Source organism: Herpailurus yagouaroundi, unplaced genomic scaffold (genome assembly GCF_014898765.1).
Source record: "Herpailurus yagouaroundi ecotype Mexico unplaced genomic scaffold, PumYag 100, whole genome shotgun sequence".
In the NCBI taxonomy this organism is placed as follows: domain Eukaryota; kingdom Metazoa; phylum Chordata; class Mammalia; order Carnivora; family Felidae; genus Herpailurus; species Herpailurus yagouaroundi.
In genome coordinates, this window is record NW_024412391.1 from 48554630 (window position 1) to 48579768 (window position 25139).

The following is a 25139-nucleotide window of genomic DNA, read 5'->3' on the forward strand; positions in this document are numbered from 1 at the left end:
GGGCTCTGTGCTGACAGCTCAGAACCTGGAGCCTGCTTCGGATTCTGTGTCTCCCTCTCTCTCTGCCCCTTCCCCACCTCTCTAAAATAAATAAACATTAAAAAAAACATTAAAATTCATCTTGAACATCCTGAATCAGGATTCCTTCTTGATTCCTTAGCTTTTCTATAGTAAATTGTGTATTTTGTTTTTATATCAAAATGAACACAAAATTAAGGTTGTTGACTATTTTGTTTAACCCTCTTTAATACGGTAGAAACCATAACAACCTTCGTACATAAAAGCAATTGTTTAATAAGTTATTTAATGTTAAAAACATAAACATTTAACTTGATGTTTTGGGGGCTCACAGCTATGTCTGATGGAATAAGGAAAAAAATTTTATAGGTAGGTTTCAGCAAGTCACGAAGCATTTTTAAAGCTCCATTTTATGGATTCCCTGAGGTTTCTTTATCAGTTTAGAAAGATTAAAAAAAAAAAAACATTTACTCAATGACTTTTGGCATGTGTAAGTATCCCTGAGGTATCTATCATTAGTCTTTCAAGTTGCCAATACCTGACTTAACCACTGACCCTCCTTATTAATTTTGGTAAATGAAAGCATCAAGTCATTATTCAGTTTTCAGATACAGCTGCAAAGTTAATCTGAAGGGAAAAACTGTTCTCTGATTTACAGTGTAGTTTGTACATAGTAAACAGGAAATACATGTGTGTCAAGTTGTGAGAAACTTCTATTAAGATTTCAGAAGTCACAAAGGCACTTCTCAGAGAAAATGTTAATTCAGGCCTCTCAGATGACTAATTTGAGATTTAAAGCCTGACCTAATTTTAGTAAAGAGAGATCCTGTTGCAAATTAAGTGTCTATATAAATTAATTTTAGGGCACAAACAAATCACGTGGAAGTTTTCGTCCTCAATCGTGAAAATCACACACTTAGAAATTCAGAAATGAGATGCAGTTTAGGACGGTGTTAGAAACACGTGTTGTAAATTTGGGTGGTCTTCCTTTGTCACAGTCTACACCACAAGAAGCCCCCATCACCTAAGAGCAGTATGAGATTGTGAACAAACACATGAAACAGAAAAGAAAAAGAACCTTTACATCAGAATAATCCTCCATATGGAAGCTGTTCTTTGCTGCAAGACAGGCCTTGTTACCCTTGAGAAACTTTAATTCATGGCTTAATACATTTACATGCATTAGATGTACTAATGGAACTTGATATATCCCATTAAAAAAACTTACATAAAATGTGAAATAATTAATTAAAATGAGAAAATGATATAAGGTATGACTCTTGCCTCTTTGGTAGAAGATGATCTCTTAATTCTGGGAGAAGATTTGAGCTGGGGACCTACAGGATGTCCACCACACAGGGAAACATTCTGGAAAAGATGCTCCTTGCGTTGACTTCACTATCTGAAGCACAATAATTTCACTTAAAATCCATCAGTATATGAGAAAACTTAAGAGTTTCTGTGGACTGAATAAATCCAGTTCTTCCCTCAGCATTCACTTTCTGTGGGTAGAAAGTAAAATACGCCCGTGGAGTAGATGGCATCTTTTCTTCCTGGTTCGCTTAAAATCCAGAGCCCAATGTCAAGGGTGTTCTACCTAGTGACCTAATGAATACTGGGTTTTATCTTTTTTAAATTTTTTTTTTTCAACGTTTATTTATTTTTGGGACAGAGAGAGACAGAGCATGAACGGGGGAGGGGCAGAGAGAGAGGGAGACACAGAATCGGAAACAGGCTCCAGGCTCTGAGCCATCAGCCCAGAGCCCGACGCGGGGCTCGAACTCACGGACCGCGAGATCGTGACCTGGCTGAAGTTGGACGCTTAACCGACTGCGCCACCCAGGCGCCCCTGGGTTTTATCTTTTTGAAAAGCAGAAAACCTCTGCCCAGTACCTGAAAAGTAGTCTTCTGTGACAATCATTGCATTACACAGGGTTTGGGACAAAGACTGACTTCTTGTCCTTTTTCCTTTCAGCACTGTAGATGAATATTCACCACAAAGGAAGGTGAGGCTGACCTCTCTCTCTCTCTGAAATGGGGCCATCAAGCTTGGAGACCTTGCCTTGCCTCACTGGCATTTCTTCATAATGAAAATGAGTGCTGCCTCCAGCAGAACAGGGGCAGGCAGGGAAGCCTGGGACTAGACCTTGCGAGCACCTTCCTGCTTCACTTCAGTTTCCCTGTGCTAGTACAGATCCGGTTGTACCCATATGCCCTCGACTTGTCATTCTGAGTATTTTTGGAGTCTTAGGGTTGCCCCACTGTTCCCAGAATCATATAAATTTGGATTTGAAATATTGATGGGAAAAGAAAAAAAAAAATGCAGGCAAGAATCTTGACTGCAAGCATGAGGAAGTCGAGTAAGCAAAAGCTTTGCCCTTTTCAACCCAACAAAAGGAGAAATGGTAGCAAGAAAGAACATGTTTCCTATTCACCTTGAAGGGGAAATGCACCAAGAACTGTCGGGCACAGGTTTTGTAGAAGCTGATCTATCAAGTGGAGAATTACAATGAATAATCTACTTATTTCCCTTAAGCAAGTCATGGTGCCACAGCAGAAGTATGCAACTTTGTCCCCTGCTTTATCCAGAACTCCTTGATCCACAAGCACGGTTGATGTTGGGATGTCTAGAGAAGAATACATGGATTTTTGCAGTAGCCAAAGTTTGAAAATCATGCCACCCCTCTCCAGCATGTTGCTAGAATAATTATAGGGGCTTTTTGCCTGCTTCTGGCTTTGGCCGGATCTGTCTTGTTGCTCAGAATCTCCACCTCCACGATGCGTTAATAGAGGCAACTCCCTATTTATTCCTCTAAGATTGGATGGGTGGGTTTCATATTAAAAAGAAAAAAAAAAGAAAGAAGGAGAGAAAAATTGGCTAGCTCTTCTGGAACATCCTGTAAGCAGCTGTGGTTTTTCCAAAGGGCAGGAATGCATTCATTCATTGTTCTCTTTCTCACTTCTCACAGAATAAAGCCCTTTTCCACCAATTCAGTCTTAAGGAGAACTGGCTCCAGCATAGAGGAACTGTGACTGAAACAGAGGAAAGTGAGTATGATTTTGTGAGGGTTTGGGGTGGGTGGAGCAGAGGTCAGTCACCCTCACTCTCCAGCAGTAATGCATCGGCCTGCCCTTAGCGTTTCCAACAGTCACACCCTGTGACAAGCACCTTAGGACCCCACAGGATGGTTTTTATTGTCTTGCTTTGAGTGTTATAGTTGTCTTGACCATACAGCAGTGTCCCAGGGACCAAGGACATTTTCAATTTGAGAAGGAAGGAAAGGAGCCTGCAAAAGAGCTTCCCAACTTTCTTAGGGAGAGGCGCAAAATTGCCGGGAATTTTCCTTTTCCTCTTAGCTGCTTTCTCCCATAATCTGTCAGCCCACTGCCTGTGACTGACTAGAAAGTCCACTAAAGCCACCGTGCAGGACATTGGCGGAGTCATTCCCTGGGATTTAGAGAAGAAACTCTTGGCGAGCATAGCGAAGGAAAGGAAATGCACTGAAATCCCTGCGTGGCCAGACTGTGCCGGGCAGTGCCGCATGCCCCGTGCGCCCTGTGCCAGCGCTGCTCAGTGAGAGGGTCAGTGAGAGGGCTTGTGACCCACCCTGAAGGCAGCTGCTCACTCAGCACCAGGGGAGACAGCCTTGCAGCCCCCAGAAGGTGCTTACACGCTATTCTGTGTTACTCTCTTGTAACAGAACAGGAAATGGTTTCCCCCCCGTTTGCACCAAGGTTGAGTGAAGTGCAGAGCCTGGGGAAACAGAATTGAAACATTCATGCTATAGTGACTGAGACACATTCTCTTTTAGCCCACTTCTCAGAATGTGCTGAAATTCTATGTGTGCACATTTAATATCTGCTCAGCTTCTCCAACACACAACAAAACGTCACATGGATGCTTCTTGTGCTATGTAGTGTTAGTATATAATGCTGCTGGTATTGGGGCATAAGAAATATGGTCTATAACAAGTGGAAGCATAAAAAAAATTAGCTTACCTCCTAATTCCTTAGTTGCAGGCCCTCCATGCTTGTTTGTCTTACAATTTAATCGTAAAATTTCCCAAACTGAGTTTCAAAGAGCGTATTTCCAGACCCCCAGCCTCTTTTTGTTTCAGTTTATTAATAAGCAAGCTGTAAACTTCGCTCATATTTAGCAGTTTTGCAGGATTTTGTCTGGTTCAAAAATTTTATTTTTCTGTGAAAGCAAAAAGCTTTGTGTCTCTCACAAATCTGTTGACAACATACATAAAACAGCTATTTGTTAGATGCTATTGTTTTAGTGACCTACCCAATGGAACCCAAACCAAAATGTCAGTGCCTTCTGGTGGCGTATTTACTTTGAGGTTTATGCACATAAACTCACAGTTGTTTGTTTGTTTTTTTTTTTGTTTTTTGTTTTTTGGTTTTTTTTTGCTTCATTTGCATTGCTGTGGAAACAATCCTGGGTTTATTTTTGTGGAGCCATTTAAATTGCTTATAACATTTCTCTAGGAAATGCACCCTCCCCCTTTATTTTTTTTACATAAAATGAGAAATAATATGCAATATGGTGGAAATAATTTGCAAAATGGTAGAGAAGAATACCTAAGTGTATTATCTTTTTGAAAGAAGCTAGTGTTTTATACATTCAGAGCTGGGATAAGAAGCAAATAATGTATCAATTATCTCCAGTATTATTAAGCAATTTCTGCTATCAAATCATAAAGAATTTTTTTCCAGGACCCTGATTCACCTTGATAGTGATGATGTCCTAGTAATAATTATTTGCACTGCAGACAATAAAATGAAACTTAAAGGGCTACAAACCGGACTTCTGTTTGGAAACCATACTCATCACCATCTTGCTCAGGGACATCATTATTAACTGCTCAAGAAACCTGAGCACAAAAACCATGGCAAGCCGGCAGATTTTTTTCGATAAGCTTGTGAGAAGTCTAACAGCAAAATGCAGTATTCCCGATTGAGCCACTGTGACTATCCACAAGTGGAATGTCACATAAAAATTTATTAGTTAGGTACCTTAATATATTGCTTTGGGAAAGCTCAGTAATGCTGAAAGAAATTATACTTTGTGTACCACAAATGCTACTGTGCTGGGGTCAGGCCATCTCCACCATGAGCACACACTTGTATCACATGGGTCTCTCATTACAGTTTGGGAAGCCTAAGTCCATTTACCAGGTCTTGATGACGTCTGCATCTCATGTGTGTGCAAGCACACATTTATATATGTATGCCTTCAGGCACTTGGGTGCAGACATAAATATGTAAATCTAGTTCTGTATGTTTCCTACTAAAGAGAATAGTAAGGTAGATGACTTCACTTGAAAAAAGTCTGTACCTGACTACAGTTATCTGTTTACTAACCCTTCTTTTGTTGTGTGCAGTTTTTTGCCATGTGTATATAACAGAGCACTCCTATGTAAGTGTGAAGGCAAAAGTTTCCAGTACAGCACATGAGATCCTGAAAGTTGTAGCAGAAAAGATCCAGCACGCAGAAGAGGATCTGGCTCTGGTGGCCGTTGCATTCTCTGGGGGTAAACGATTTTATGTCCTGGAATATTAATCTTTCCCTAGATCTCCTCTGAAAGGAGAGTCGACATTTTTATAGAGTGAATGTGCAGCTTGCCCCTTCTGGGTCCGCAGCTGGATGACCACAGTAACAATAAGAAGCCGCCTACCAGAGGTGTTTCCATGACAACGGTGGGGTACTGTTGGATACTGAATTTCCTCCCCAAGAACTGAATAAAGAGGCATGCCACTGTTTTGAAATATAAAGCTTTTCATATTTTATACTCTAGATAAGCCTTCTATTTTCATATTTAAATTAACTTGGGAAATTGCTAAAGGATGAAATTACTTTACGAAGGAAAAAGAAAGACAGCCTAGTCATATTGCTGGCTGACAGTTTAATACTTAAAAAGACTCCCTGTTGAAGGAAATAAAACCCACACTAAGCTGAAAGCTCCCAGGCAATGTTCCTTCAGGTGGACGTGGGGAGTGAGGTCTGGTTATAGCTTTTCCTTCTGTTGGGCCTTATTTATCCTCAGAGAATGGTTTATTGTCTGTTTTGAATAAGATCACACAGATTACAAGCTCACACTATCGATCTACGTGACCTGAACAGACCCCTCCATTTTCACTGGGGCCGGTCAGATCTCGATGTTGCTGGCCCCCTATTTGGCTTACAGTCTTTATTTAATATCTCATTAACCCTGAGAAAAATAAAAAGAAAGTGACTTAGCATCAGTAGTTGGAAAATGGAAGTACTGTGTGAACTAATCAGCCAGAGATAGGGCCGGAGGGAGAGGGGGAGCAGATAACTGGCATTCCTGTTTACCCTTTGTTATCATCCTAAAGGAAAGACAAGAATGTCAGAGTTTAACCTGGTGTTACAGCATTGCTGTGACAGAATCTTCTATTGCTTTGTTACTCACAAGCAGGTAAAATGGTCCTACAAGCTAGTGGATTACATATGCGAACCAATATAGCCTTCTGCCTGGGCCTAATGAGAGTCTCTCCTTCCCTCTCAAGGGGCCCTCATTGTGCATCCCATCATCAAAACAGTATCTAGAGAAAAAGAGCAAAAGGGGGAGAAACATCTGGACTACATGAACTTTAATCGGAGCGTGGTCGAATTTTTAATAAATATTTCAGGCATTCCAGATAGATGTGATAAATGTCTATTATGTTTCATTTTAAATGACCAAAAATATTAAATTATTCCAAACAGTATTGAGCTTCCCTCAAGACAGTACCATTACAGAAAGTAGCCACCAGGTCCCCATTCTGCAGGAGGAAGGACCCTGAAGGAACTTGGTAGCACAACTGAGACCCATCTCCCTTGGGGGTTACTCACAGTCAACCCAGGGCCACGCGTGAATCTGGGAAGTAATGAGTAGCTCTTTGAATACTCAGTATCTATTTGATGGCCATGACATACCATTTTTACACTCTATTAAATTAGATTCATCAGGGAGGCCAGTGTCGTCGTAATGTGTATAGACTCAGTGCTAATCTTCGCTAGAAATATCAGCTTATCTCTTGAGTTATCCCACAGATGTGGAACTGTGCCATCATTCTCCAGCAGCTAGTACTTTTGCCTATTGAGAACCTTTCTGCCTGTAGCTTAATATTCTCCAAACAATAATGCTTTATGAAAAAGCAGGGGGGAAGAGTTTAATATATTCCTTGCTCTACTTCCCTGATTTGCAGTGAATAGTGTTTTAAATGCTACTTCAAAATGAAATGACAATGAGATCTACTCTTACTTTCTTTTGTCAAAAGAAGTTTAAAAACGTTGCAATGTTGTAGGTTTTGTGGATTTTTCTAAAAAGACTAGTGCTGTTATCCTCCTAGCTTTCAGGGTCATTTTGTACCTAGAGAAAGGTATATGTATGTAGTAACAGAAATCTGCCTACCTAGTTATTCAGAGCTTAAAATTCTATGACCCTTAATCTTTTATAGTATAGTGACAAACCTGAAAATAAGAAAAAAAAATATTTCTCAGGAAATGGAAAAGTTACTATCAGAAAGCCATGGCATTTAACTCCGTAGCAAGTGCAGAATGGCTCTCATAAATCCAGATATAAGGTGGACATAGGAACACACAGGTTGTAAGAAACTGCAGCTGGAGGAAGAGGGAGACAGAAGAACTTGAGAGGTCAGCCAAGTGGGATCATTTACCATGCTCGTCAGCAGCCTGACATGAAAGTGCTATTGATCTTTATAATGCTGGGCCATAAAGAATATATTGGATTATCATTTGTGTACTCTGTATTAAGCAGAAATGTTCAAAACAAAATTTGGCCTTTGAACTGATTAAGTTATCTAGAAAAACGTATGTGGAATATTGCATTCCCCCACCGTGCTGGTAACGAAAAGGCTGACTTAGAAGCTGATTATGTTAAAGTGCACTGAACTCGAAGATTGGTTTAGTCAATTCCCATCTGTAATTTGTAGTTACGAGGAGGACTTTTTTCTATGAAGAAGGCTTTTGTGTTATAAGAGAGCTCCAGTGATGGTAAAAACATGACTGAAGGACAGGAACAGTTTGTAATCAGGGAAATATGAAAAATACTCCACTTTACTAGTAGTCAAGAAATACAAAATAAACTGAGAATCTAGTTTTGGTCTTAGCTGAATAGCAGACTTAACATCAGTAATGATCAGTGTTGATCAGTGTAAGAATTCAAAAGCCTTTGGGCAGTTTGTATCAGAAACTTTATTTTTTCTTAAGTTTATTTATTTTGAGGTGGAGAGGGGCAGAGAGAGAGGGAGACAGAATCCCAAGCAGGCCCTGCGCTGTCAGTGCAGAGCCTGATGTGGGGCTCAAACGCAAGAACCATGAGATCATGATCTGAGCTAAAGTTGGACGTTTAACTGACTGAGCCACCCGAGCGCCCCTGTATCAGCAACTTTAAAAAATATTCATTCCCCTTTGATTTAGTAATTCCATCACTGGGAATCTGTCTTTAAAAAATCATCTATAAGCAGCCAAAAATTTATGCATAAGGATGTTGACTTCAGGAGTATATGACTTCTATAATAATAGATCCCATTTATCAAGCCCTTGTTATGTGCCACACCCTGTGCCAGTATTTACATATATCTTGCCATCTAATTTATATAACAAAAATATTGAAAACTATTAAATTGGTCAACAGTAGAGGAAAGATGAAATGATGGTATAATGGACTGTTATATACCAATTAAACATGACATACCTAAATATTTTTGACAAGTGGTTATAAGTGCTTATAGCAAAATCAGAATATAAAGCCAGATATAGAATAATTATAAATGTATATGTGTGTATGTATCCATACTAATTTTGAACACATATGTATAAATAATTGCATGTGTGTGGGTATTGGTTATACACATTTACGTGAAGATCAGAACAAAAATAGACCCAAGTGTTATCAAAATAGCCTCTATATGGTTCTCAGAGTGATGGGATTATGAGTGAATTTTACTTTTCTTCCCTAAACTGGTCTGTATTCTAAAGAATGACTAAAAATTATAAGAAGGAATGATAAGAGGTTTCCACTTTATGCATAGTGAGCAGTGATGTCCATGCTCCCATTGGTGCCATTGCACAGAATATGCAGAACTGAATTAAATCTATATTGTTTGCTTTTAAATATTTTTCTTTGGCAGTTTTCACTTTTTAGATATACTGTGTATGCCTACCACTGTTCTTGTGTGTCTAATCTCTCTCCCTCTTTTTTTAATAAAGAAAAACATGAACTTCAGCCAAATGACTTGGCCATCTCCAAATCCCTTGAAGCATCTGGTCGGATATATGTCTACCGGAAAGACCTGGCTGACACTTTGGTAAGGACTTTGAGCCTTTTACTTGAAACACAAATGGCACACTGAAATCATATTTTTTTGTATGTTTTGTAATACATGGTAGAAAAGTACATTGAACCACCCCCTCCTCTGGCCAACAATACGCTTGTCAAATAACACTGCTTTTGCAAATCCAAGGCAAGTACAACTTCAGGAATCCTAAACCCTTCTGAGGTCAAACCCTGCTTCTCTCTGGGCCCCTGAAACAAGGGATATGAAAGAAGTGACCCTCCTCTCCAACAGAATCTTAATTCTATTTCTTCTTTTTGGGTGGATATGTGGAGATTAGGCTGAGAAATGTACCCTGTGCAGATTTAAGGAGAAAGAGACTCCGTATCCTTGTTTCAGTCCATTTGGTGCACTTTGAGTGTACCCTTCCCTGGAAGAAAAGGTAGATTATCAGCCTTCCCCATGTAAGGTAGGCTCCTAACAATGGTACTTTGGATGTAGATAAGGAGTAAGAGTTTAAAGAAATGTAGAACCCACTCTGTAAGTTATTTTCATTTCAAACTTAAGCATATTTATGCCTAAGCAGATGATTTGTCATTATGTTCCTAAAGCCCTCAGTGTTATGGTTGCTTTCTGCATGGTAGGATCAGGCCTTGGATCCATCACCCATAAAAGACAGGCTCTGCCAGATTGTGGTGGTATCATCTAGACTCTTGGTCTCAGTCTACTTCAAGGAGCCATCACTAAGCTGGTTCTTTCTAGCTGACTCCTGTTGTATGTATAATTGAGGAATGTATACACCATATTGGTTAACCAAAACTGCTTATAATAGAAATATTTTATGTGAAATTACCTGCAAGTATCAACCTACCATAATATTAATCATAGTCAGTTTTTGCACATAGTACCAGACAGGTGCTGAGTAATTTACATACAGTATCTCATGTAACATTGCCAATAATCCTGTGACATTCAGAGAGGCTGAGTAACTTACTCTCACTTCCTACAGCCAAGGAAGGGAAAGTGCTAGGACTCCAGTTATATTTGGCTCTGAAAGCTATTACACATGCCTTTCCTTTGTAGGTGGTGAGGGAGCAAAGGAAAGGAAAACTTTTGTCTTACTAGGGTCTTTCCACTTCTGAGTGTCCTTCAGCAGGTCGCAGGTCCTGTGTCTGTACATGATGTAATTCTGTCAATGAACTGTGACAAACACAATGCTTCACAGCATCCTTGAGTAGATAATGAGATTGGCTTGATTTTAGTCCTCACTGTAAAGGAGGACCATCTACCCTGCTGCTGCTGTGGAGCTCCTGGTGACGAAGGAGACCTACACTCTGTCTCCCATGCCCTTTTTCCTCGTGCTCCCCATAGACTTGGCTGCAGTTCCCTGCCATGCACACCTAGAGCTGTCTCCCACCATGGGCCAGAGCCAGCTTCAGAAGAGTGGGAGGCAGGCCTGAGCAATGTCTTAATGGAATAAGTAGGTGCTCACTCTGAAGTATGTTCCGAGATGAGCCAGGTGCCATCTTGCCCTCATATGTTTCCCGCCACCACCTCTGTGCACCACCTAAAATTGCCCTGTCGGAACCCCAGCTTTCAGCATTTTATCCCCAAAAGAGTTCAGTTGAAACGGAATATTAATAAGGGTAGGATAACATGTGGAGCCACTAGCATGCACTGTATTTACATATTGATTAATCTTCTTGGAGAGCAGGAGTTAGAGCCCTGAATGAGTGGGATAGAGAAATAGAAAGTGTTTCTTGGAGAGGGCTGTGGACAGCCTTGGGCAACCAGAGGGCAGTACCAGGGTGAGGGATGCATTTAGGGAGAAAGGAGGAGGAATAAAAAGCCAAATCTCCAAATTAGTATGCCGAGATTTATGTTATTTCCCAGCTCTTGGCTCTCCCTGTGAATGCCTACAGTGTAGCATGGCATCTGGCTGATTCCAGACTAATCAGGCCCTGAGAAAGGTGGGCTTCCCTCTCTCAGCACCTCAGTATTTGCATGCATTTTCTCAGTCCGCCCTCATCAAGTACCACGCTGTGTCCCACTCTGGCCTACGGGCACAATTTGAACCTTGACCTGCTCTGAAGAGAATCACATCTGTGGAAAAGCTCTCTGAAAGTCGTCTGTCATTTGTTTTTTTTTTTTCAAATTAGGAAACCTTTTCATAACAGTAAACCTTGTAAAATGCCAATAATTTTGCAGTTTTTAAATAGGAATTAATGTTTATAATCTGAATTCCCTTCGTCCTGTCACGTCCTTAAATTTTGCAAAGTCCCATTCTTTTTTTTCCCAAGTCATTAACAATTTTAACATCATTAGCTATTCAAATTGTGTGTTTTTTTTAAGTAAACTCTAACCCCAACATGGGGCTCAAACTCACGACCCTGATGAGATCACATGTCCTACTGACTGAGCCGGCCGAGATGCCCCTGGAGAATTTACATTTTAATTAGAAAATATCAAATATTTTTAAAAGATGCCAAATAACTTTTAATAAATTTAACAGTGTCCAAAGATTTAAAGTCGTGGTGGCATTTAATAATTTCATGCCAGATTTTAAGGAAACAGTATTACCAGACTCATACCTATTTGTGTAGGGAAAGCAACAGATCCTTAAAATAATCATCTACCATGGGGTGTAAATGAAGTAACATTTATTTTTTTATTTCTTGTTTAAATTTGTATCACTTTCCACAGGCATTTTAATAAAACTTGTAAATGTGTGTCTGGGATGAGGCTTGTTAAACATACTTCCTGTAAAAGCCATGTCTGTCTTTATTGAAGTGCACCATGACATTTCTTTTGTTTGTTTTTATACTAACCTGCTGGCACATTAATTCTTACCAGAAGCCAAAGTGATTTCAGGGCTTTCGCTTTCATTATGCTGTCTGCTGGGGCAGTGTTTTATAATCAGATTTGTAGATGCGCGCGCATGTGCATGTGTGCGCGTGTGTGTGTATGTGTGTATGTGTGTGTGTCGGGGGGAGGGGCAGGCTAACTCAGTGAAGTATCATTGATCACATTCTACTGTTTCCAAGGCTGTTTCCCAATTTGGTTGCATCTTACCAAAGATGAACAGACTAGGGAAAATATTAAGTGTACCCAGACAAGATGCCTTTCCTAATCTGGGTTTCTAGTGCCTTTCTGTGGCCAGCCAGTTCAGTGCCAAACATTTGGGAATTGCTGAGGGTCCTTTTGCTTCTGTCTGTTGGTTTAGAACCCATTTGCAGAAAATGAGGAATCACAGCAAAGGTCGATGAGGATTTTGGGAATGAACACTTGGGATCTTGCTCTGGAATTAATGAATTTTGATTGGAGTCTCTTCAATTCAATCCACGAGGTAAGTGAGTAGTGAAAAGATAAAATAAATGGTAGTGCTATTTCAACTGTGAATTCTTCTTCGGAGAATATTTGTGTGTGGCTAAGTTTTAAGAAGATCCATCATCTGGTGATGCAGTTATGCTTAGGATACCATAGCCCAGAGATATTTGGGGACTTGAAATATATTGAAAGACTGACAGAAACCTAGGAAAATCAGAATACATGATCGTGCTTTATTTGTTCCTTATATAACCATACATGTACTGTAGTATAAATATGCTGTTTTTATATGTATGGATATATATGTATTTGCATGTTTATGAAGCTCTAGGGGGGTTGAAGAGCCATTTTACATTTGATGACTTTAATACTGATCCTTTTATTTTTTCTGTAAAGTTGACTGTATGTATACAAGAACCATATTTATGTACTTACCTACATACACATACAGCCATTCTTTTACTCAAAAACATTGTATAAATTTAGATTATGCTACAGGACATAAAGTACTTTCTTGAAAACTTTGAGATATATTTCAAATTTTTATGTTCATCAACCCTCCCTTTAAAAGACAGCTTAAACATTTATAAAATAGTAGGGGCAAAATGCTACTGACAATTAAGGAATAAATGTAGCCAGTGGAAAAGGCTCACAGGAATCAGGAGATGAAAAATGAGACAGCCCTCTGCAACCATATGTTGCATTTGCTTTGCCATGTAGTAAAATGTTTCATTACAAAACAGCCTTTCCTTCTGAGGGAACTAGCGCAACTTGAGGACTTGAGCTTCACTTTCATTTTGGAATGTCTTTTAAATGTCTTCATATTTTCTCGTTAAAAACAATTCCAACATTATTGTAATCTAAATTTTATTTTGCGCGCATGCGAGAGAGAGAACGTGCACCTGTGCACGCGTGTGAGCAGGGGAGGGGCAGAGAGAGAGAGAGAGGGAGACAGAGAATCAATCTCAAGCAGGCGCCACACGTCAGTGCAGAGCCTGATGCAGGGCTCGAACCCACAAACTGTGAGACCACAACCTGAGCCAAAATCAAGAGTCAGGCACTTAACTGATTGAGCCACCAGGTGCCCCTATAATTTAAGTTTGAGCAAGTAGTGAACTCATTTAAGCTAAATGATTTGTGCCTTTGGAAATGTTAATAGAATAGGACATGTCCCTGCTTGTACTGCTTACTCAGTGTGAGAACTGGCATTACTTCTGCAAAACACACAGTGCAGACGCACCCCTGTTCCTCTCTGCATCCCTCTTCCTTTCCCTGCAGGGAAATCTCCCTGTTCCTCTGCACGTGGTCAGTCTCTATAAATAGTTGCTGGTTTTACTCAATTTTGCAAATTTTGGACGTTGCCGTAATCTTATCATTCTCTTTCTGTTTATGATTTTACTATAGCTTATATCCGTGGTTCTCAAAGAGTGAGTACCCAGACCAACATCATCAGCCCCACCTGGGATCTTGTTATAAATGCAGGGTGGCCCTACCACAGACATACTGAATCAGAAAATTTAGAGGATGGGCCCAACCATCTGCTTTAACAGACCTCTAGGTGTCTGATTCACACTAAAATTTGAGAACCTTGTCAGAAGACTCTACCTGTGAGAGTTTCATGTGCATCTTAACAAATACTCGTGGCAAACATTTCCCTTGTTTTTGCCAATAGAGCAAGTTCAGGAAGTTTGGATTTGATTCAGCCTATGATTTAAACTTTAGAACTTACTAGATTTTCATGTAAAAAGGCATCATCTGCACACTCTAAAAATAACATTTATGGGCAGATTCCAGGTGAACATTATTTAATAAGATCTCTCTAAAACTCCGTTTCAAATTGAATGTATTGTTATTATTCTCAAGACCTGTGATGCTGTGAGAGCTGCTACCTGAAGTAGCTCTGAAAAATGAACTAACTTTTGTATCAACTTGTGTTTATGCTAAAAATAAATGCTGGTACAAATCTGTCTTTCAGCAAGAGCTGATCTACTTCACGTTCAGCCGACAAGGAAGCGGGGAGCACACCGTGAACCTCAGCCTTCTGCTTCAGAGATGCAATGAAGTCCAGCTGTGGGTGGCCACGGAGATTCTGCTCTGCAGCCAGCTGGGCAAGCGAGTGCAGCTGGTGAAGAAATTCATCAAAATCGCTGCGCAGTGAGTTCTGGCGCTGAAAAGCATAATTCCTCTTGTCTCCTTGAGAGAGTACATTTTTTTCCTTGTGATGATAAGAAGGGTTAGGAGGTAAACGTATAATACTGAGTTAAGTGACCAAATGATGGAAAAGGTCTCTTCTTGAATATTTATGTCTTTGCATTTGAAGTATTCCTGCTGTACAGTGTCAAAACACCGGCCTAAAGCAGTCTGCTCTGTGCTGCAGGATGATTAAGCAGGCAGCACAGCGCCCACATGCTCCATCCTGGGGCAACGGGGAAGATGATGTGAGCAGGGAGAATCATTGCAAATGAGGTGCATTTGAGGATTCTGCTCTTGACTGCTTGATGCCCACGGTGTGAACTTGGCGAACTCTTTAGCAGGCCCTGCACTGGTCAGTCCCAGCTGACCTCTGAGCCGCACCCCCTGGGTGCAGCCACTGTGAATGGCTGTCTATCCCATACACACCATCCTCCAAACCTGGACATGTGTTGTTGGCTCAGCCAGAATGACCCTTCCACCCTACAAATGGCTGCCATTCCTAAGACCTAGGTCAAATGTTGCTTCCTTCCTGAAGTCATCCCTGACTTTCAAATGCAGGATCAGCCATTCCCTATCCCACTCTCCCTCACACACATGCTTTTTCGCTTTTAGCTTCTTTATTATATTTTTTAACTTCTGTGTTTAGGTAGAATCCCTTCACTTGGCTGGGTTAGCCTCCAGAGGGCAGGGACCATTGCTAAGCAAACATTGTACCTGAGATGTCTGGTGCAGAACTTGGTAAATAGCAGTGACTCAGTAAAGGTTAGTTGAATGACATTTGAGTAACTTGCTGGGAGCATCTCTTCAAATACCAGGTTCGTATCTTGAGACTGCTCTTGAGGCAACTTCCAACAGAAGTAGGCAGCATGAATCAGAATCTTGCCCAGTTCCCTCTGCCTCCCATCTTATTTCTCCTCTGTCTCCCAAAATAGTTTTTACATCACACCGTTTTGGAGTATATGTCCATGTAATGCGTTCGGGAACTATATATGGATCATTCATTACATGTGCAGATCCATGCTGCACTGACCCTGTGCACAATCCCTGGCTTGGAGGAGTCTGCAATGTGCTGGAAAGGATGCTTTGAGAATTAAAATGGCTAATGTGCAGAAGAGAAGGGGGGGTGCCCTGTTCCAAGATCAAGTTCTGTTGGGGGCCTTAGAGGAAGGGAAGCTCTTAGGCCAACAACGTGGAAAAGGAGGACTGGAAAAACATTCATGAAGAAAGTAGCATTCAAGTCTGTATTTGAAATCTGGGTGAACTGGACGGATAAGATTCCAACAGTTCACACTCTCCATGGAGGTGAACCTCACTGGAAGAGGGTGTTAGAGGGGCTCACTGGAGGCAGACCACATATGGTCAAGGAAAGGAACCTCATCCACTTTGGCCAGAGTGGAGGGGTATTTGTAAGAAAGGTGTGGGAGAGCAGGAAGTTGATCTGCAAAGGAAGATAAAACCAAATTGTGAAGGATGTTGAATTTCAGGTCAAAGAGTTTGGACTGAATTGAGAAGACAGGGATTCATTACCAAGTGTCTGTGCAAGAGACCCATAGGAGCAGAGCTGTCCCCCAGGAAGGTTGATCTGGAAGTAGCACATAGACTGAACTATAGGCAAAGAGACCCCACAGGCATGATATTTTGTTTACCCAGCAAGAGATGATGGAAGTTCCCAACCTGGTATTTGGTGTTACTGAGAATGGGAGGAGAGAGAAATAACAGAGACACCTACATCTTGGATGGTTTTTATGGTGAAAGTTCCTTTTTTTGATTTGGCCAGTGTATTCCAAACAGCCTGTGCAATTCATAAAGGTGAGGCTCTTTTGGATCAAAAGCTTTCTTATAAATGCCAGTTACTTGGAGAAACGGGATGTTAATGTCCCAAGGAGTAAAATGACACCACACAGCTTAGTTCCACTATAAGATTATATCTATCCTCAGGGAAATGAAATATATTCACATCTTCTCCTTATGGCCCCATGCTCTTGAATTATTTACTGTACTGGTCTCTCTGTCCCCAGCCCATGGAATAGAATGCCAACAGAAACATAAAGTTAAATTCCTCATAATCACACTAGTAGGAATAACCAAGGGAAAACAGTAATTTCCATGATCATGAAGTGTCTCCCTTGCCTAAGGCATCTATTTGCATATTCATGTTTCCCTTCCTTCTCACCAACCCCATCCCCCACCTCTGTGGTTTGAGTGGAGTTTATTTCCTCACACAGACAAAGGAATGTTTGCTAAACTGGAATGTTTCAGTGTCAGTCTGTTCTTATCATGGAATGAATGAACCTGGGTAACAAAGGCTTCCAGACTGGATTGGTATCCAACGTTGGTACTGTATCAATTTGTCTTCTAGAGAAATCATTTTTTCTACTTACAGGTTCAGACATTAGTTATATGTGCTTTTTTTTAAATTATTATTGTAAGGATGACTTAAAAAGAAGACAATTGTTTATGGGAGCTAAAGATAAAAAGATGAGAATGCTATCTAAGATTGCAGATAGATAAATGGTGTTGAATAAAATGAGGAATAATAAACCTTTTTATAATGAATAACGATAAAACCATTTCCCCCAAGAGTCTTGTTTTCAACTCCAGAAAGTGCTGTGTGAAAAGCTGCCTGTCTACAAGGCTTTCCGGTGACGGGCAGAATATAAAAATGAAATACGTACATACTCGAGCCATAAGGAACTTAATGTCTAGTGAGGAATCACAGAACCGTGGAGCCTGGGAACGTGAGAGGACCTGGGAGTAAGCAAGAGCCTCCAGCTGACGTGCTGTGATGTAGGGGCTGGAGAGTTCTTGCTGACCACAGGAGCCTCTCACCTCAAATCATCACTTCAAGAGATGAGCTGACTGAAAAAGAAGGGGTTATGCCTGGCTAACTCAGTTGATAGAGCATACTCTTGATCTCTTGATCTCAGGGTTGTAAGTTTGAGCCCCACGTTGGCTGTAGAGACTACTTAAATCTTTAAAAAGCGAGAGAGAGGAGTGGAGCTGACTCAAGTCTGTCCTGGCTGGTGTGAACTTTCCAGGGGTGTGATGAAACAGAAAGGGTAGACTGAGGGAAGTGGATGACAGAAGGGAAGCAGAGTCAAAGTATTGATGCCTTTAGTCACCAATGATTTACAAAAACAGGTGGATTTCTAAATCATTGACCAGAAGGCATCTTTATTTGTTTATCATGGAATATACCAAATAGCGTTCACCCAGGAGAATGGTGGCAGAAACCAGATGAAGTGACCAATCAGACTGAGTCTTGAGTCCTCTTGCCTCCCCTCTAACTGCAGGCACTGGGCCCACGGAGACCCAGCAGTGGGGGGTCCTGCAGGACTGTGTCCACCCCACATATTCTGGACCCTAGGTATGGAGACAGCAGCACCTTTCCAGGTTCCACAATTAATGGGGATGGAACTTCGAAATGCTCCCCGATTGACCTTCTCTGCCCTGGAGCCCAGGCACAGCTATATTGGGCAGTATCTAGCCCATGGGGCTGGGACTAGGAGCAGGCCACTTAGGGAGGACCTGCCAGGGCACATGCAGCTGTGTATGTGCCCCACATACACAACCCCATGGGGGTCCTGCCACAACCCCAAGCATTCTTCTGGTTCTAAACTAGATACTTTTATACCCAGTCTGTGTCACTGGAAAGCAGTACAGTTTCTGGGGACAGTTTTTACCAGAACCTTTAAGTTCAAGGATAGCTTTTGACCAATCATGTAATGACTGGAGGTCTAACTTAATTAAAAGAACGATAGATAGGGGCACCTGGGAGGCTCAGTTGGTTAAGCATCCAACTCTTGATTTCAGTGAGGTCATGAGATCAAGGCCTGCATCAGGCTCAACGCAGAACTTGGAGCCTGCTTGGGATTCTCTCTCCCCTCTCTCTCCACCCTTCTCCTGCCTGTGCACATGCTCTCTCTCTCTCAAAACAACAACAACAACAACAACAACAAGAAACCTATAAATACAGTTGAAAAGTTTTATACACAGGGATACTCATTGTTGCATTCTGTATTGAATTGAGAATAACTTAAATGTCAATAATAAGGCAATAAGTAAACACATCATGAAATATATTTTTGATGAAGTTATAGAACCATTGATGATTGGGAAGAATTCATAATATATACTGTATCAGAGTATAATTGAAGAAGCAGGATACAGAGTTATATATACACTGTTCCCAAGTTCCATCTAAGATATTGGTGAAGATGTGATGGGAGAGACAGCATCTGGTACAAGCTAAGTTATTATACACCAGGTAGTTTTTATGCACTGGCTTACTGTTGAGCATTTTCATATTTCTTCATATTTATCAAATTAGAGTGATTTCTTAATTTTAAAAACTAGTCTCAGAGAAGTGTTTTTTTAATGCACCCCAGAAAAAGGAGTGTCCTCAACTCGCAGGCTGTCCTGGCTGAACTGGGAGACCAAGCCCCCTCTGGGGGTTTTGAGAGTTAGTGGAATTTTAACCAATTAGGTTGAAGGGCATGACTGATGTTGTGCAGAACAGATAAGCTTACAGAGTGAATGGAGCTCAATGTGATTTTATTTTGCGTTTTTTCCTCCTTTTTTTTTTCTCTAAATGAGAAATGTGGGACATTATCCCCCATGATACATGCCATGTTTTATATAGATATGTAATACAGTAGCTATTTTGTTGATAGCAAGGAAAATGCATCTGAATGTCATGGGAGGGGAAGCTTGGACCACTGAGGTGGGAGGGGCTTGTCTGTCAAAACATAAAGACAGCATCCTGATTAAAGAGATGGGCAAGAGAGCTGTTATAATGAGAGTTTGCTATATATAAAGAAACACGAATTCATGAGTTTTCAGTTGAAATTTTAAATGCGTCATCCAAAATAGATATTTTAAAAGGAGGAATCTTTTGAGGCGTCTAGGGGGTGTCAGGAGCACAGATCTTTCCCTAGAGGTAAGGATAAGCCCAAGCATTGGGAATCTGTCCCCTGTGTTAGGAACAGTGTAGGGGATACCACTCCCCATCCATAGGGGCGGTCAGTGTGTGTTGGCCATGGGGCAGAGTTCAGCCCTGCCCTGGACATTGAACTCTGTGGCCTAGGACAGTCTTTTGGGCTTTATCTTTTGTGGCCTTCTGGCAAAAGCACGTTGCTCCAAGTACCTTGTCCTTTCTTTTATTCCGTAGCTGCAAAGCCCAGAGAAACCTGAATTCTTTCTTTGCTATTGTGATGGGTCTCAACACTGCTTCTGTGAGTCGGCTGTCGCAGACCTGGGAGGTGAGCCTTGGGGGCCCACATGAAAGGGGGAAGTGGGATAGGGACAAATAAAACTGAAGGGGAAACATGCCAACAAAAGGCCTTTATTTAAAATACATTGACTTAGGGGCGCCTGGGTGGCGCAGTCGGTTGAGCGTCCGACTTCAGCCAGGTTACGATCTCGCGGTCCGTGAGTTGGAGCCCCGCGTCGGGCTCTGGGCTGATGGCTCAGAGCCTGGAGCCTGTTTCCGATTCTGTGTCTCCCTCTCTCTCTGCCCCTCCCCTGTTCATGCTCTGTCTCTCTCTATCCCAAAAAAAATAAATAAACGTTGAAAAAATAAAAAATAAAAAATAAAATACATTGACTTAAATGGTTTAAATGAGGTTAAGTACCACTCAAAAAAAATGTTAAAAATGAATGTGTCAAGTAGAACTATTTTGATCACATGGTCTTCAGGATGGTTCTATTATATATATAATAGAACATAAATTGTACACACATGCATATTTGTTTTCTGCCCTGCTGCCATGATAGTGTGGTTACAGTCCCATGCTAGTCCTTTCGAAGTGATGACATATGTCCAGAGCAGATTTGTTGAGATACTAATGAATTTAAGCTTCTGGTCCTTTCTCTTGCATTGCCCCTGGCATTGTGTTCAGTGGAGGATGTGTATCTTTGCAAAATTTGCAGACATAAAGTGATTTTGTATTCTTTTTTCCAAAGAGGGGCCCGCAAAGTAGTATGTTTCAGGCTTCACAAGTCAGGGCTCTGCCTCTGTCAGTGTTGCGTGATAATGGCCATTCCGGTTCTAAGGTGGAGAGGCCCACTCAAGTTAGTCCAAGTTCTGAACCGCAGACTATAATGGGCCTATGAGAAAAGAACTGAAACCGAGATGCCCCTAAATGTGTCTAGGCACAGATACAGGGCTCTCAGCCTCTCCCCGGGCCCCATCACCTTCTTTTTGGACTTTTGTTTCTTTCTCTGCCTCTCTGTTCCCTACTGACTGGCTACCGCACTGCATGCACCTTTTCTCTCCCTCATCTTTTTCTCTTTAACCATTCAGGCTTCTTTCTCCCTTATGACCCTGAGCTCCATGTGACTCCTGCGGTCTCAGTTTCTCTCCAGCCCTCTCTGATTCAGCTCCTGTCACTACTCCATTCTGATGGTCCCCTGATTCAAACTCCTACAACCTAGGCCAGCTAGCGTTTTCTTACGTTAGATCTCAACTCAGAGCTCTGAATAACGGGGATTCACTGTCTTTGCTTCAGGAGCCATACTTCATTGGAATGCATGGTGGTGACCTGAGGGTCAGGGTCACCGCCCCTTAAAGGAGTGCAAAAGAAAAGAAACGAAAGGCCTGCCTTCCCTGGTTAAGCAAACACGACCTGCACACACATTGTGAGATGAAAGGAGATGGCCAACAAAGGCCACAGTCAATCAGAGCAGGAGGGAAAAGGCCAGCAAGGGTCAGAAGAAAGTGGAATTCGAATTAAACCTGGAAAGAAGCTTTGATTTGCAGAAATTGAGAGGAGAAATAATTAAGTTCCAACAGCATGCATTTCATGCACATGTTGACTGCCTACCATGTACAGGACACTCATCAGTGCTGTGGCTGGTAGATAATGGGCCGGGCAAACAAGAAGAAGGTCTTGGACCGGCTCCACTTGGACCACAGAAGGGCAAGTGGGGACTCACAGCAAACCACGCAGCTAGAAAGGGGCAGAGTCGGAATTCAAATTCAGACTGACTACTAAGTCAGTATGGAAGGTATCCAGTATTTCCCTTAATCGTGTCAGAGCTAGGCTGGAAAATCCCAGGTGCTTCTTGCTTGGGCCCAAATTTTTATTTGAGAGGATGGCATATGTTTCTACCCTCTATGATGTTGATGTGGTTGCTCTTCACTATTCAGTAGTTCCTTCCCACTGACGTGCAGGCTTTGTCACTTAGAGTTTTTATGGCCTTTCACCATTTAGCCCTCTGCTGTGAAACACAGTTCTATCATTTAGACAAAAAATGTCAGCCAATATTATTTCCCACTCAGCAAGACTCTATAAGAAGACCAGAGCATTCGCCGAAGGTGGGATATGGAGCTGAAATTCAAGTTTGTATTAAAAAATCACCCGTGTGTGGAATGTGTGACCAGCTAGATTCCTGAGTCATGTAGCTGTGCATTATTTTAAACTGTCTTGAGCAACATTCCCAAGGAATGTCACATTAAAGAATGATGAAGATTGCCTAGTGAGAAGCAAGTGGCGTAGAATCAAATGATAGAGGTATTTATGCTCAGAAATGGGACACATGCCAACACAGCTTAGGAAAAGTTCCCCTAGTGCCTCTGAAAATAACTGACTTCTTTGACCTTTTCCTTTTTGTATTTTGTTTGTTTGATTTTAGAAAATCCCTGGGAAGTTTAAGAAACTTTTCTCTGAACTCGAAAGTTTAACAGTAAGTAGCGAGCCAAAGGGGACTTACTCTTCAAATTAATGGATTGTAACAAATTTCCTTCTAGATTGTAATGGCCAGCACGTTGTCCAGTAGCTTAGCCTACATCACTTGTGTATGAAAATGTAGCTTTGCTTCTTAAGGAATGAAGGAATGGACAGTTAATGCCTCTTCCTCTCCATGGAAAAAGGTAGTGAGAATGGTCCTTTTGACCTCATTTGGACAATGAAGATTTTTAAGTACCTAGTCCATTTCAAAGCTTACAGAATCAACTGGTATAAATGGAGTGTGTGGTCAGTGTCTTATGCATTACTGTTTTCTCCTTTTTCTCCTTTCTACCATTTCTTAGATTTAGGTTTTTTTTTTTTAATGTTTCTTTTCAGAACACAATAAAACAATGTGCTCTTACTTTCTGTGCATTGTCTGTGCATTATAAGGGAGGTGTTTCTTTGCAGTGTACCTAACAAAAGACTTTGGGGTTACCTCATGATAGAAATTATGCAGAGGAAACTGTACTTAAGAAACCTATTTGAGGAAAATAATAGGGCAATCAAAAGGTGCCTCTCTTTTGCAGTCATTTCCCATTATTGTAAACCAATAAGTTGACTTTCGTTCATTGCCTACATTTCTTGCCCTAATTTAGCGAGTTTATTCTCCTAGGAAACCTTTATCTACTTTGTTCTGAGGAAGAACCTCTCAATATCTAAATCATGTTCAAATTGTATAGCAAAAGTGGATTTAGAATTGTTTCTGTAGCACATTGATTTTTCTTTCTCTTTGTCATCTGCTTGGTTTGGCAGGATCCTTCCCTGAATCACAAAGCCTACAGAGATGCTTTCAAAAAGATGAAACCACCCAAAATCCCATTCATGCCCCTGTTGCTTAAAGGTAACAATTTTGTTTTATGTTGTGCAATTCCATCTTCAGAAATGTGTCATTCTAACTATGAGGGGCTGAAAAAAAAAGGGGGGGGGACTCTAGGTGTATTTTGTGAGACTAATTTTGACATTACACCTGTGTTTGCTTGTGATTGTTTTTCAAATGCTCAATTATTTCTGAGATACCAGAAATACTTAATTGTACTTGAGAGATAAAGCATTTTCACCTGACTTCCAAAATTTGGGACTGGAAACATGTGTTTTTATTTTGCTCTGCTTCTAAGCATGGTCTTAGTTTCTTAGAGTTTACCATCCACTTGATTCAACCAAGAATAAGGCTGGGATAAAGAAACCAAACAGTGATCATGCTCTCTACATTTGCAGCTTAAATTTCAGGGAGCTCCCTGACTGGCTGCTGCTGTGTGAGAAATACCTGTGGTCAACACAGGCAATATAGTGGATGAAAATTATTGGTGGAGGACGTACTTTCTTTTTCCAGTAATGGAATCCATTTGGGAAAATATGTTACAGCTGCAAGCTAGTCCCCTGACTTCTCCTATAGAGCACCAAATAATTCATCCTGAAACATGTTAGTTACATTTGTTAATGAGATCTCAGTGGTCTCTTTCAAACCAAGAGGTTTAATTAAAAGGAAGTTCTTTTTATACTGGCCTATTCTGCTAACATTCAGTATATATTCTACCTAGGTGCTTTCCAGGGAAAAGGGATTTGGTCTTTTTTTTTTTTTTTTTTGGGCCATATTTTGATTCTTCCCAAGGGATTTTATAGGCATACTCTTTTATATAGCCTGTGCCCTTCAGAGGCATGTAACTTCTGCTAGGTCTGGCCCCAGTAGCTGGACTCCTAAATGTGATTCTGGAAATGAGTTACCTAGTAACTGTGTTGTTGGATGGCCTGGCCAGGCTCCCTGCCTCCTTTCCCCCCATTGCTACCCCCACTGACAATAAAGCTGATCTTCCTTCCTCAGCTTCTCTCCAGAACAACCCGAGCTTGGAGAATTTCTGAGTCACTGTGATTCCCTGCAGCTCCTCATCTAGCCTGCATCTAGTATCAAGCAAGAATCTTTGTGAAACAATACTGTGTTAGCACAACTGAGAGGCATATAGATGCTGCATTCAAGCTGAAAAGATTCTGCTAAATGTAAATGGGTGAAATAAGGGGGATTGTAATGCCAAAATAGCAATTTAAACGTTTATTCAGGCTTATGATTTTTATTTGCAAAATAAAACACCCTTCACCTGGACAGTGTGGGTGGCAGGTAGGACCTAACACTTAGAATCATTTAGACACAAATAGGAAGCAGGAAATGAAGACAGATCTGGGAAAGGAATTGATTTTAAGCAGAAAACAATTTGAAACAAAATTTGTAAGGTAATGAGAAGTTAGTGGACAATGTCCCTTTAGCTTATTTAAATATGAGCAGTGTTTTTTGCTGTATAGTCTTGATTTCCCCCAAAAAAATATTTAATGCAGCCAAGTGTCTCACACTTATATCTTAGCTTAGATGCAATTTTCTGCTCTGCTGAGTTTATCTACACCTCTTTGTTGGCAGCAAAACGAATTTCCCTTTTTTTCTACTGAAAATACATTCATTCACTCTAGTAAATTAAACATTTTTTTCTTTTTTTTATTAGAGGCTTTCTTGAGTTTAAGCAGTTTTCCCTTTTAAATATTTTGTGATTATAAAAATAAACATCATTAACACTTTAT

General features: G+C 40.9%; 1 protein-coding gene across 1 annotated transcript in view; it reads left to right on the top strand.

Moving 5' to 3' along the window:
• RAPGEF5 (Rap guanine nucleotide exchange factor 5) overlaps window positions 1-25139 on the top strand; it is a 232144-nt gene that overhangs the window by 190356 nt on the left and 16649 nt on the right. The window contains exons 16-24 of the mRNA XM_040472454.1: window positions 1994-2024; window positions 2988-3066; window positions 5409-5558; window positions 9263-9360; window positions 12551-12673; window positions 14630-14808; window positions 20018-20108; window positions 22483-22533; window positions 23331-23418. Coding sequence (XP_040328388.1) covers window positions 1994-2024; window positions 2988-3066; window positions 5409-5558; window positions 9263-9360; window positions 12551-12673; window positions 14630-14808; window positions 20018-20108; window positions 22483-22533; window positions 23331-23418 — 890 coding nt within the window. The remainder of the gene's footprint in view (window positions 1-1993; window positions 2025-2987; window positions 3067-5408; window positions 5559-9262; window positions 9361-12550; window positions 12674-14629; window positions 14809-20017; window positions 20109-22482; window positions 22534-23330; window positions 23419-25139) is intronic.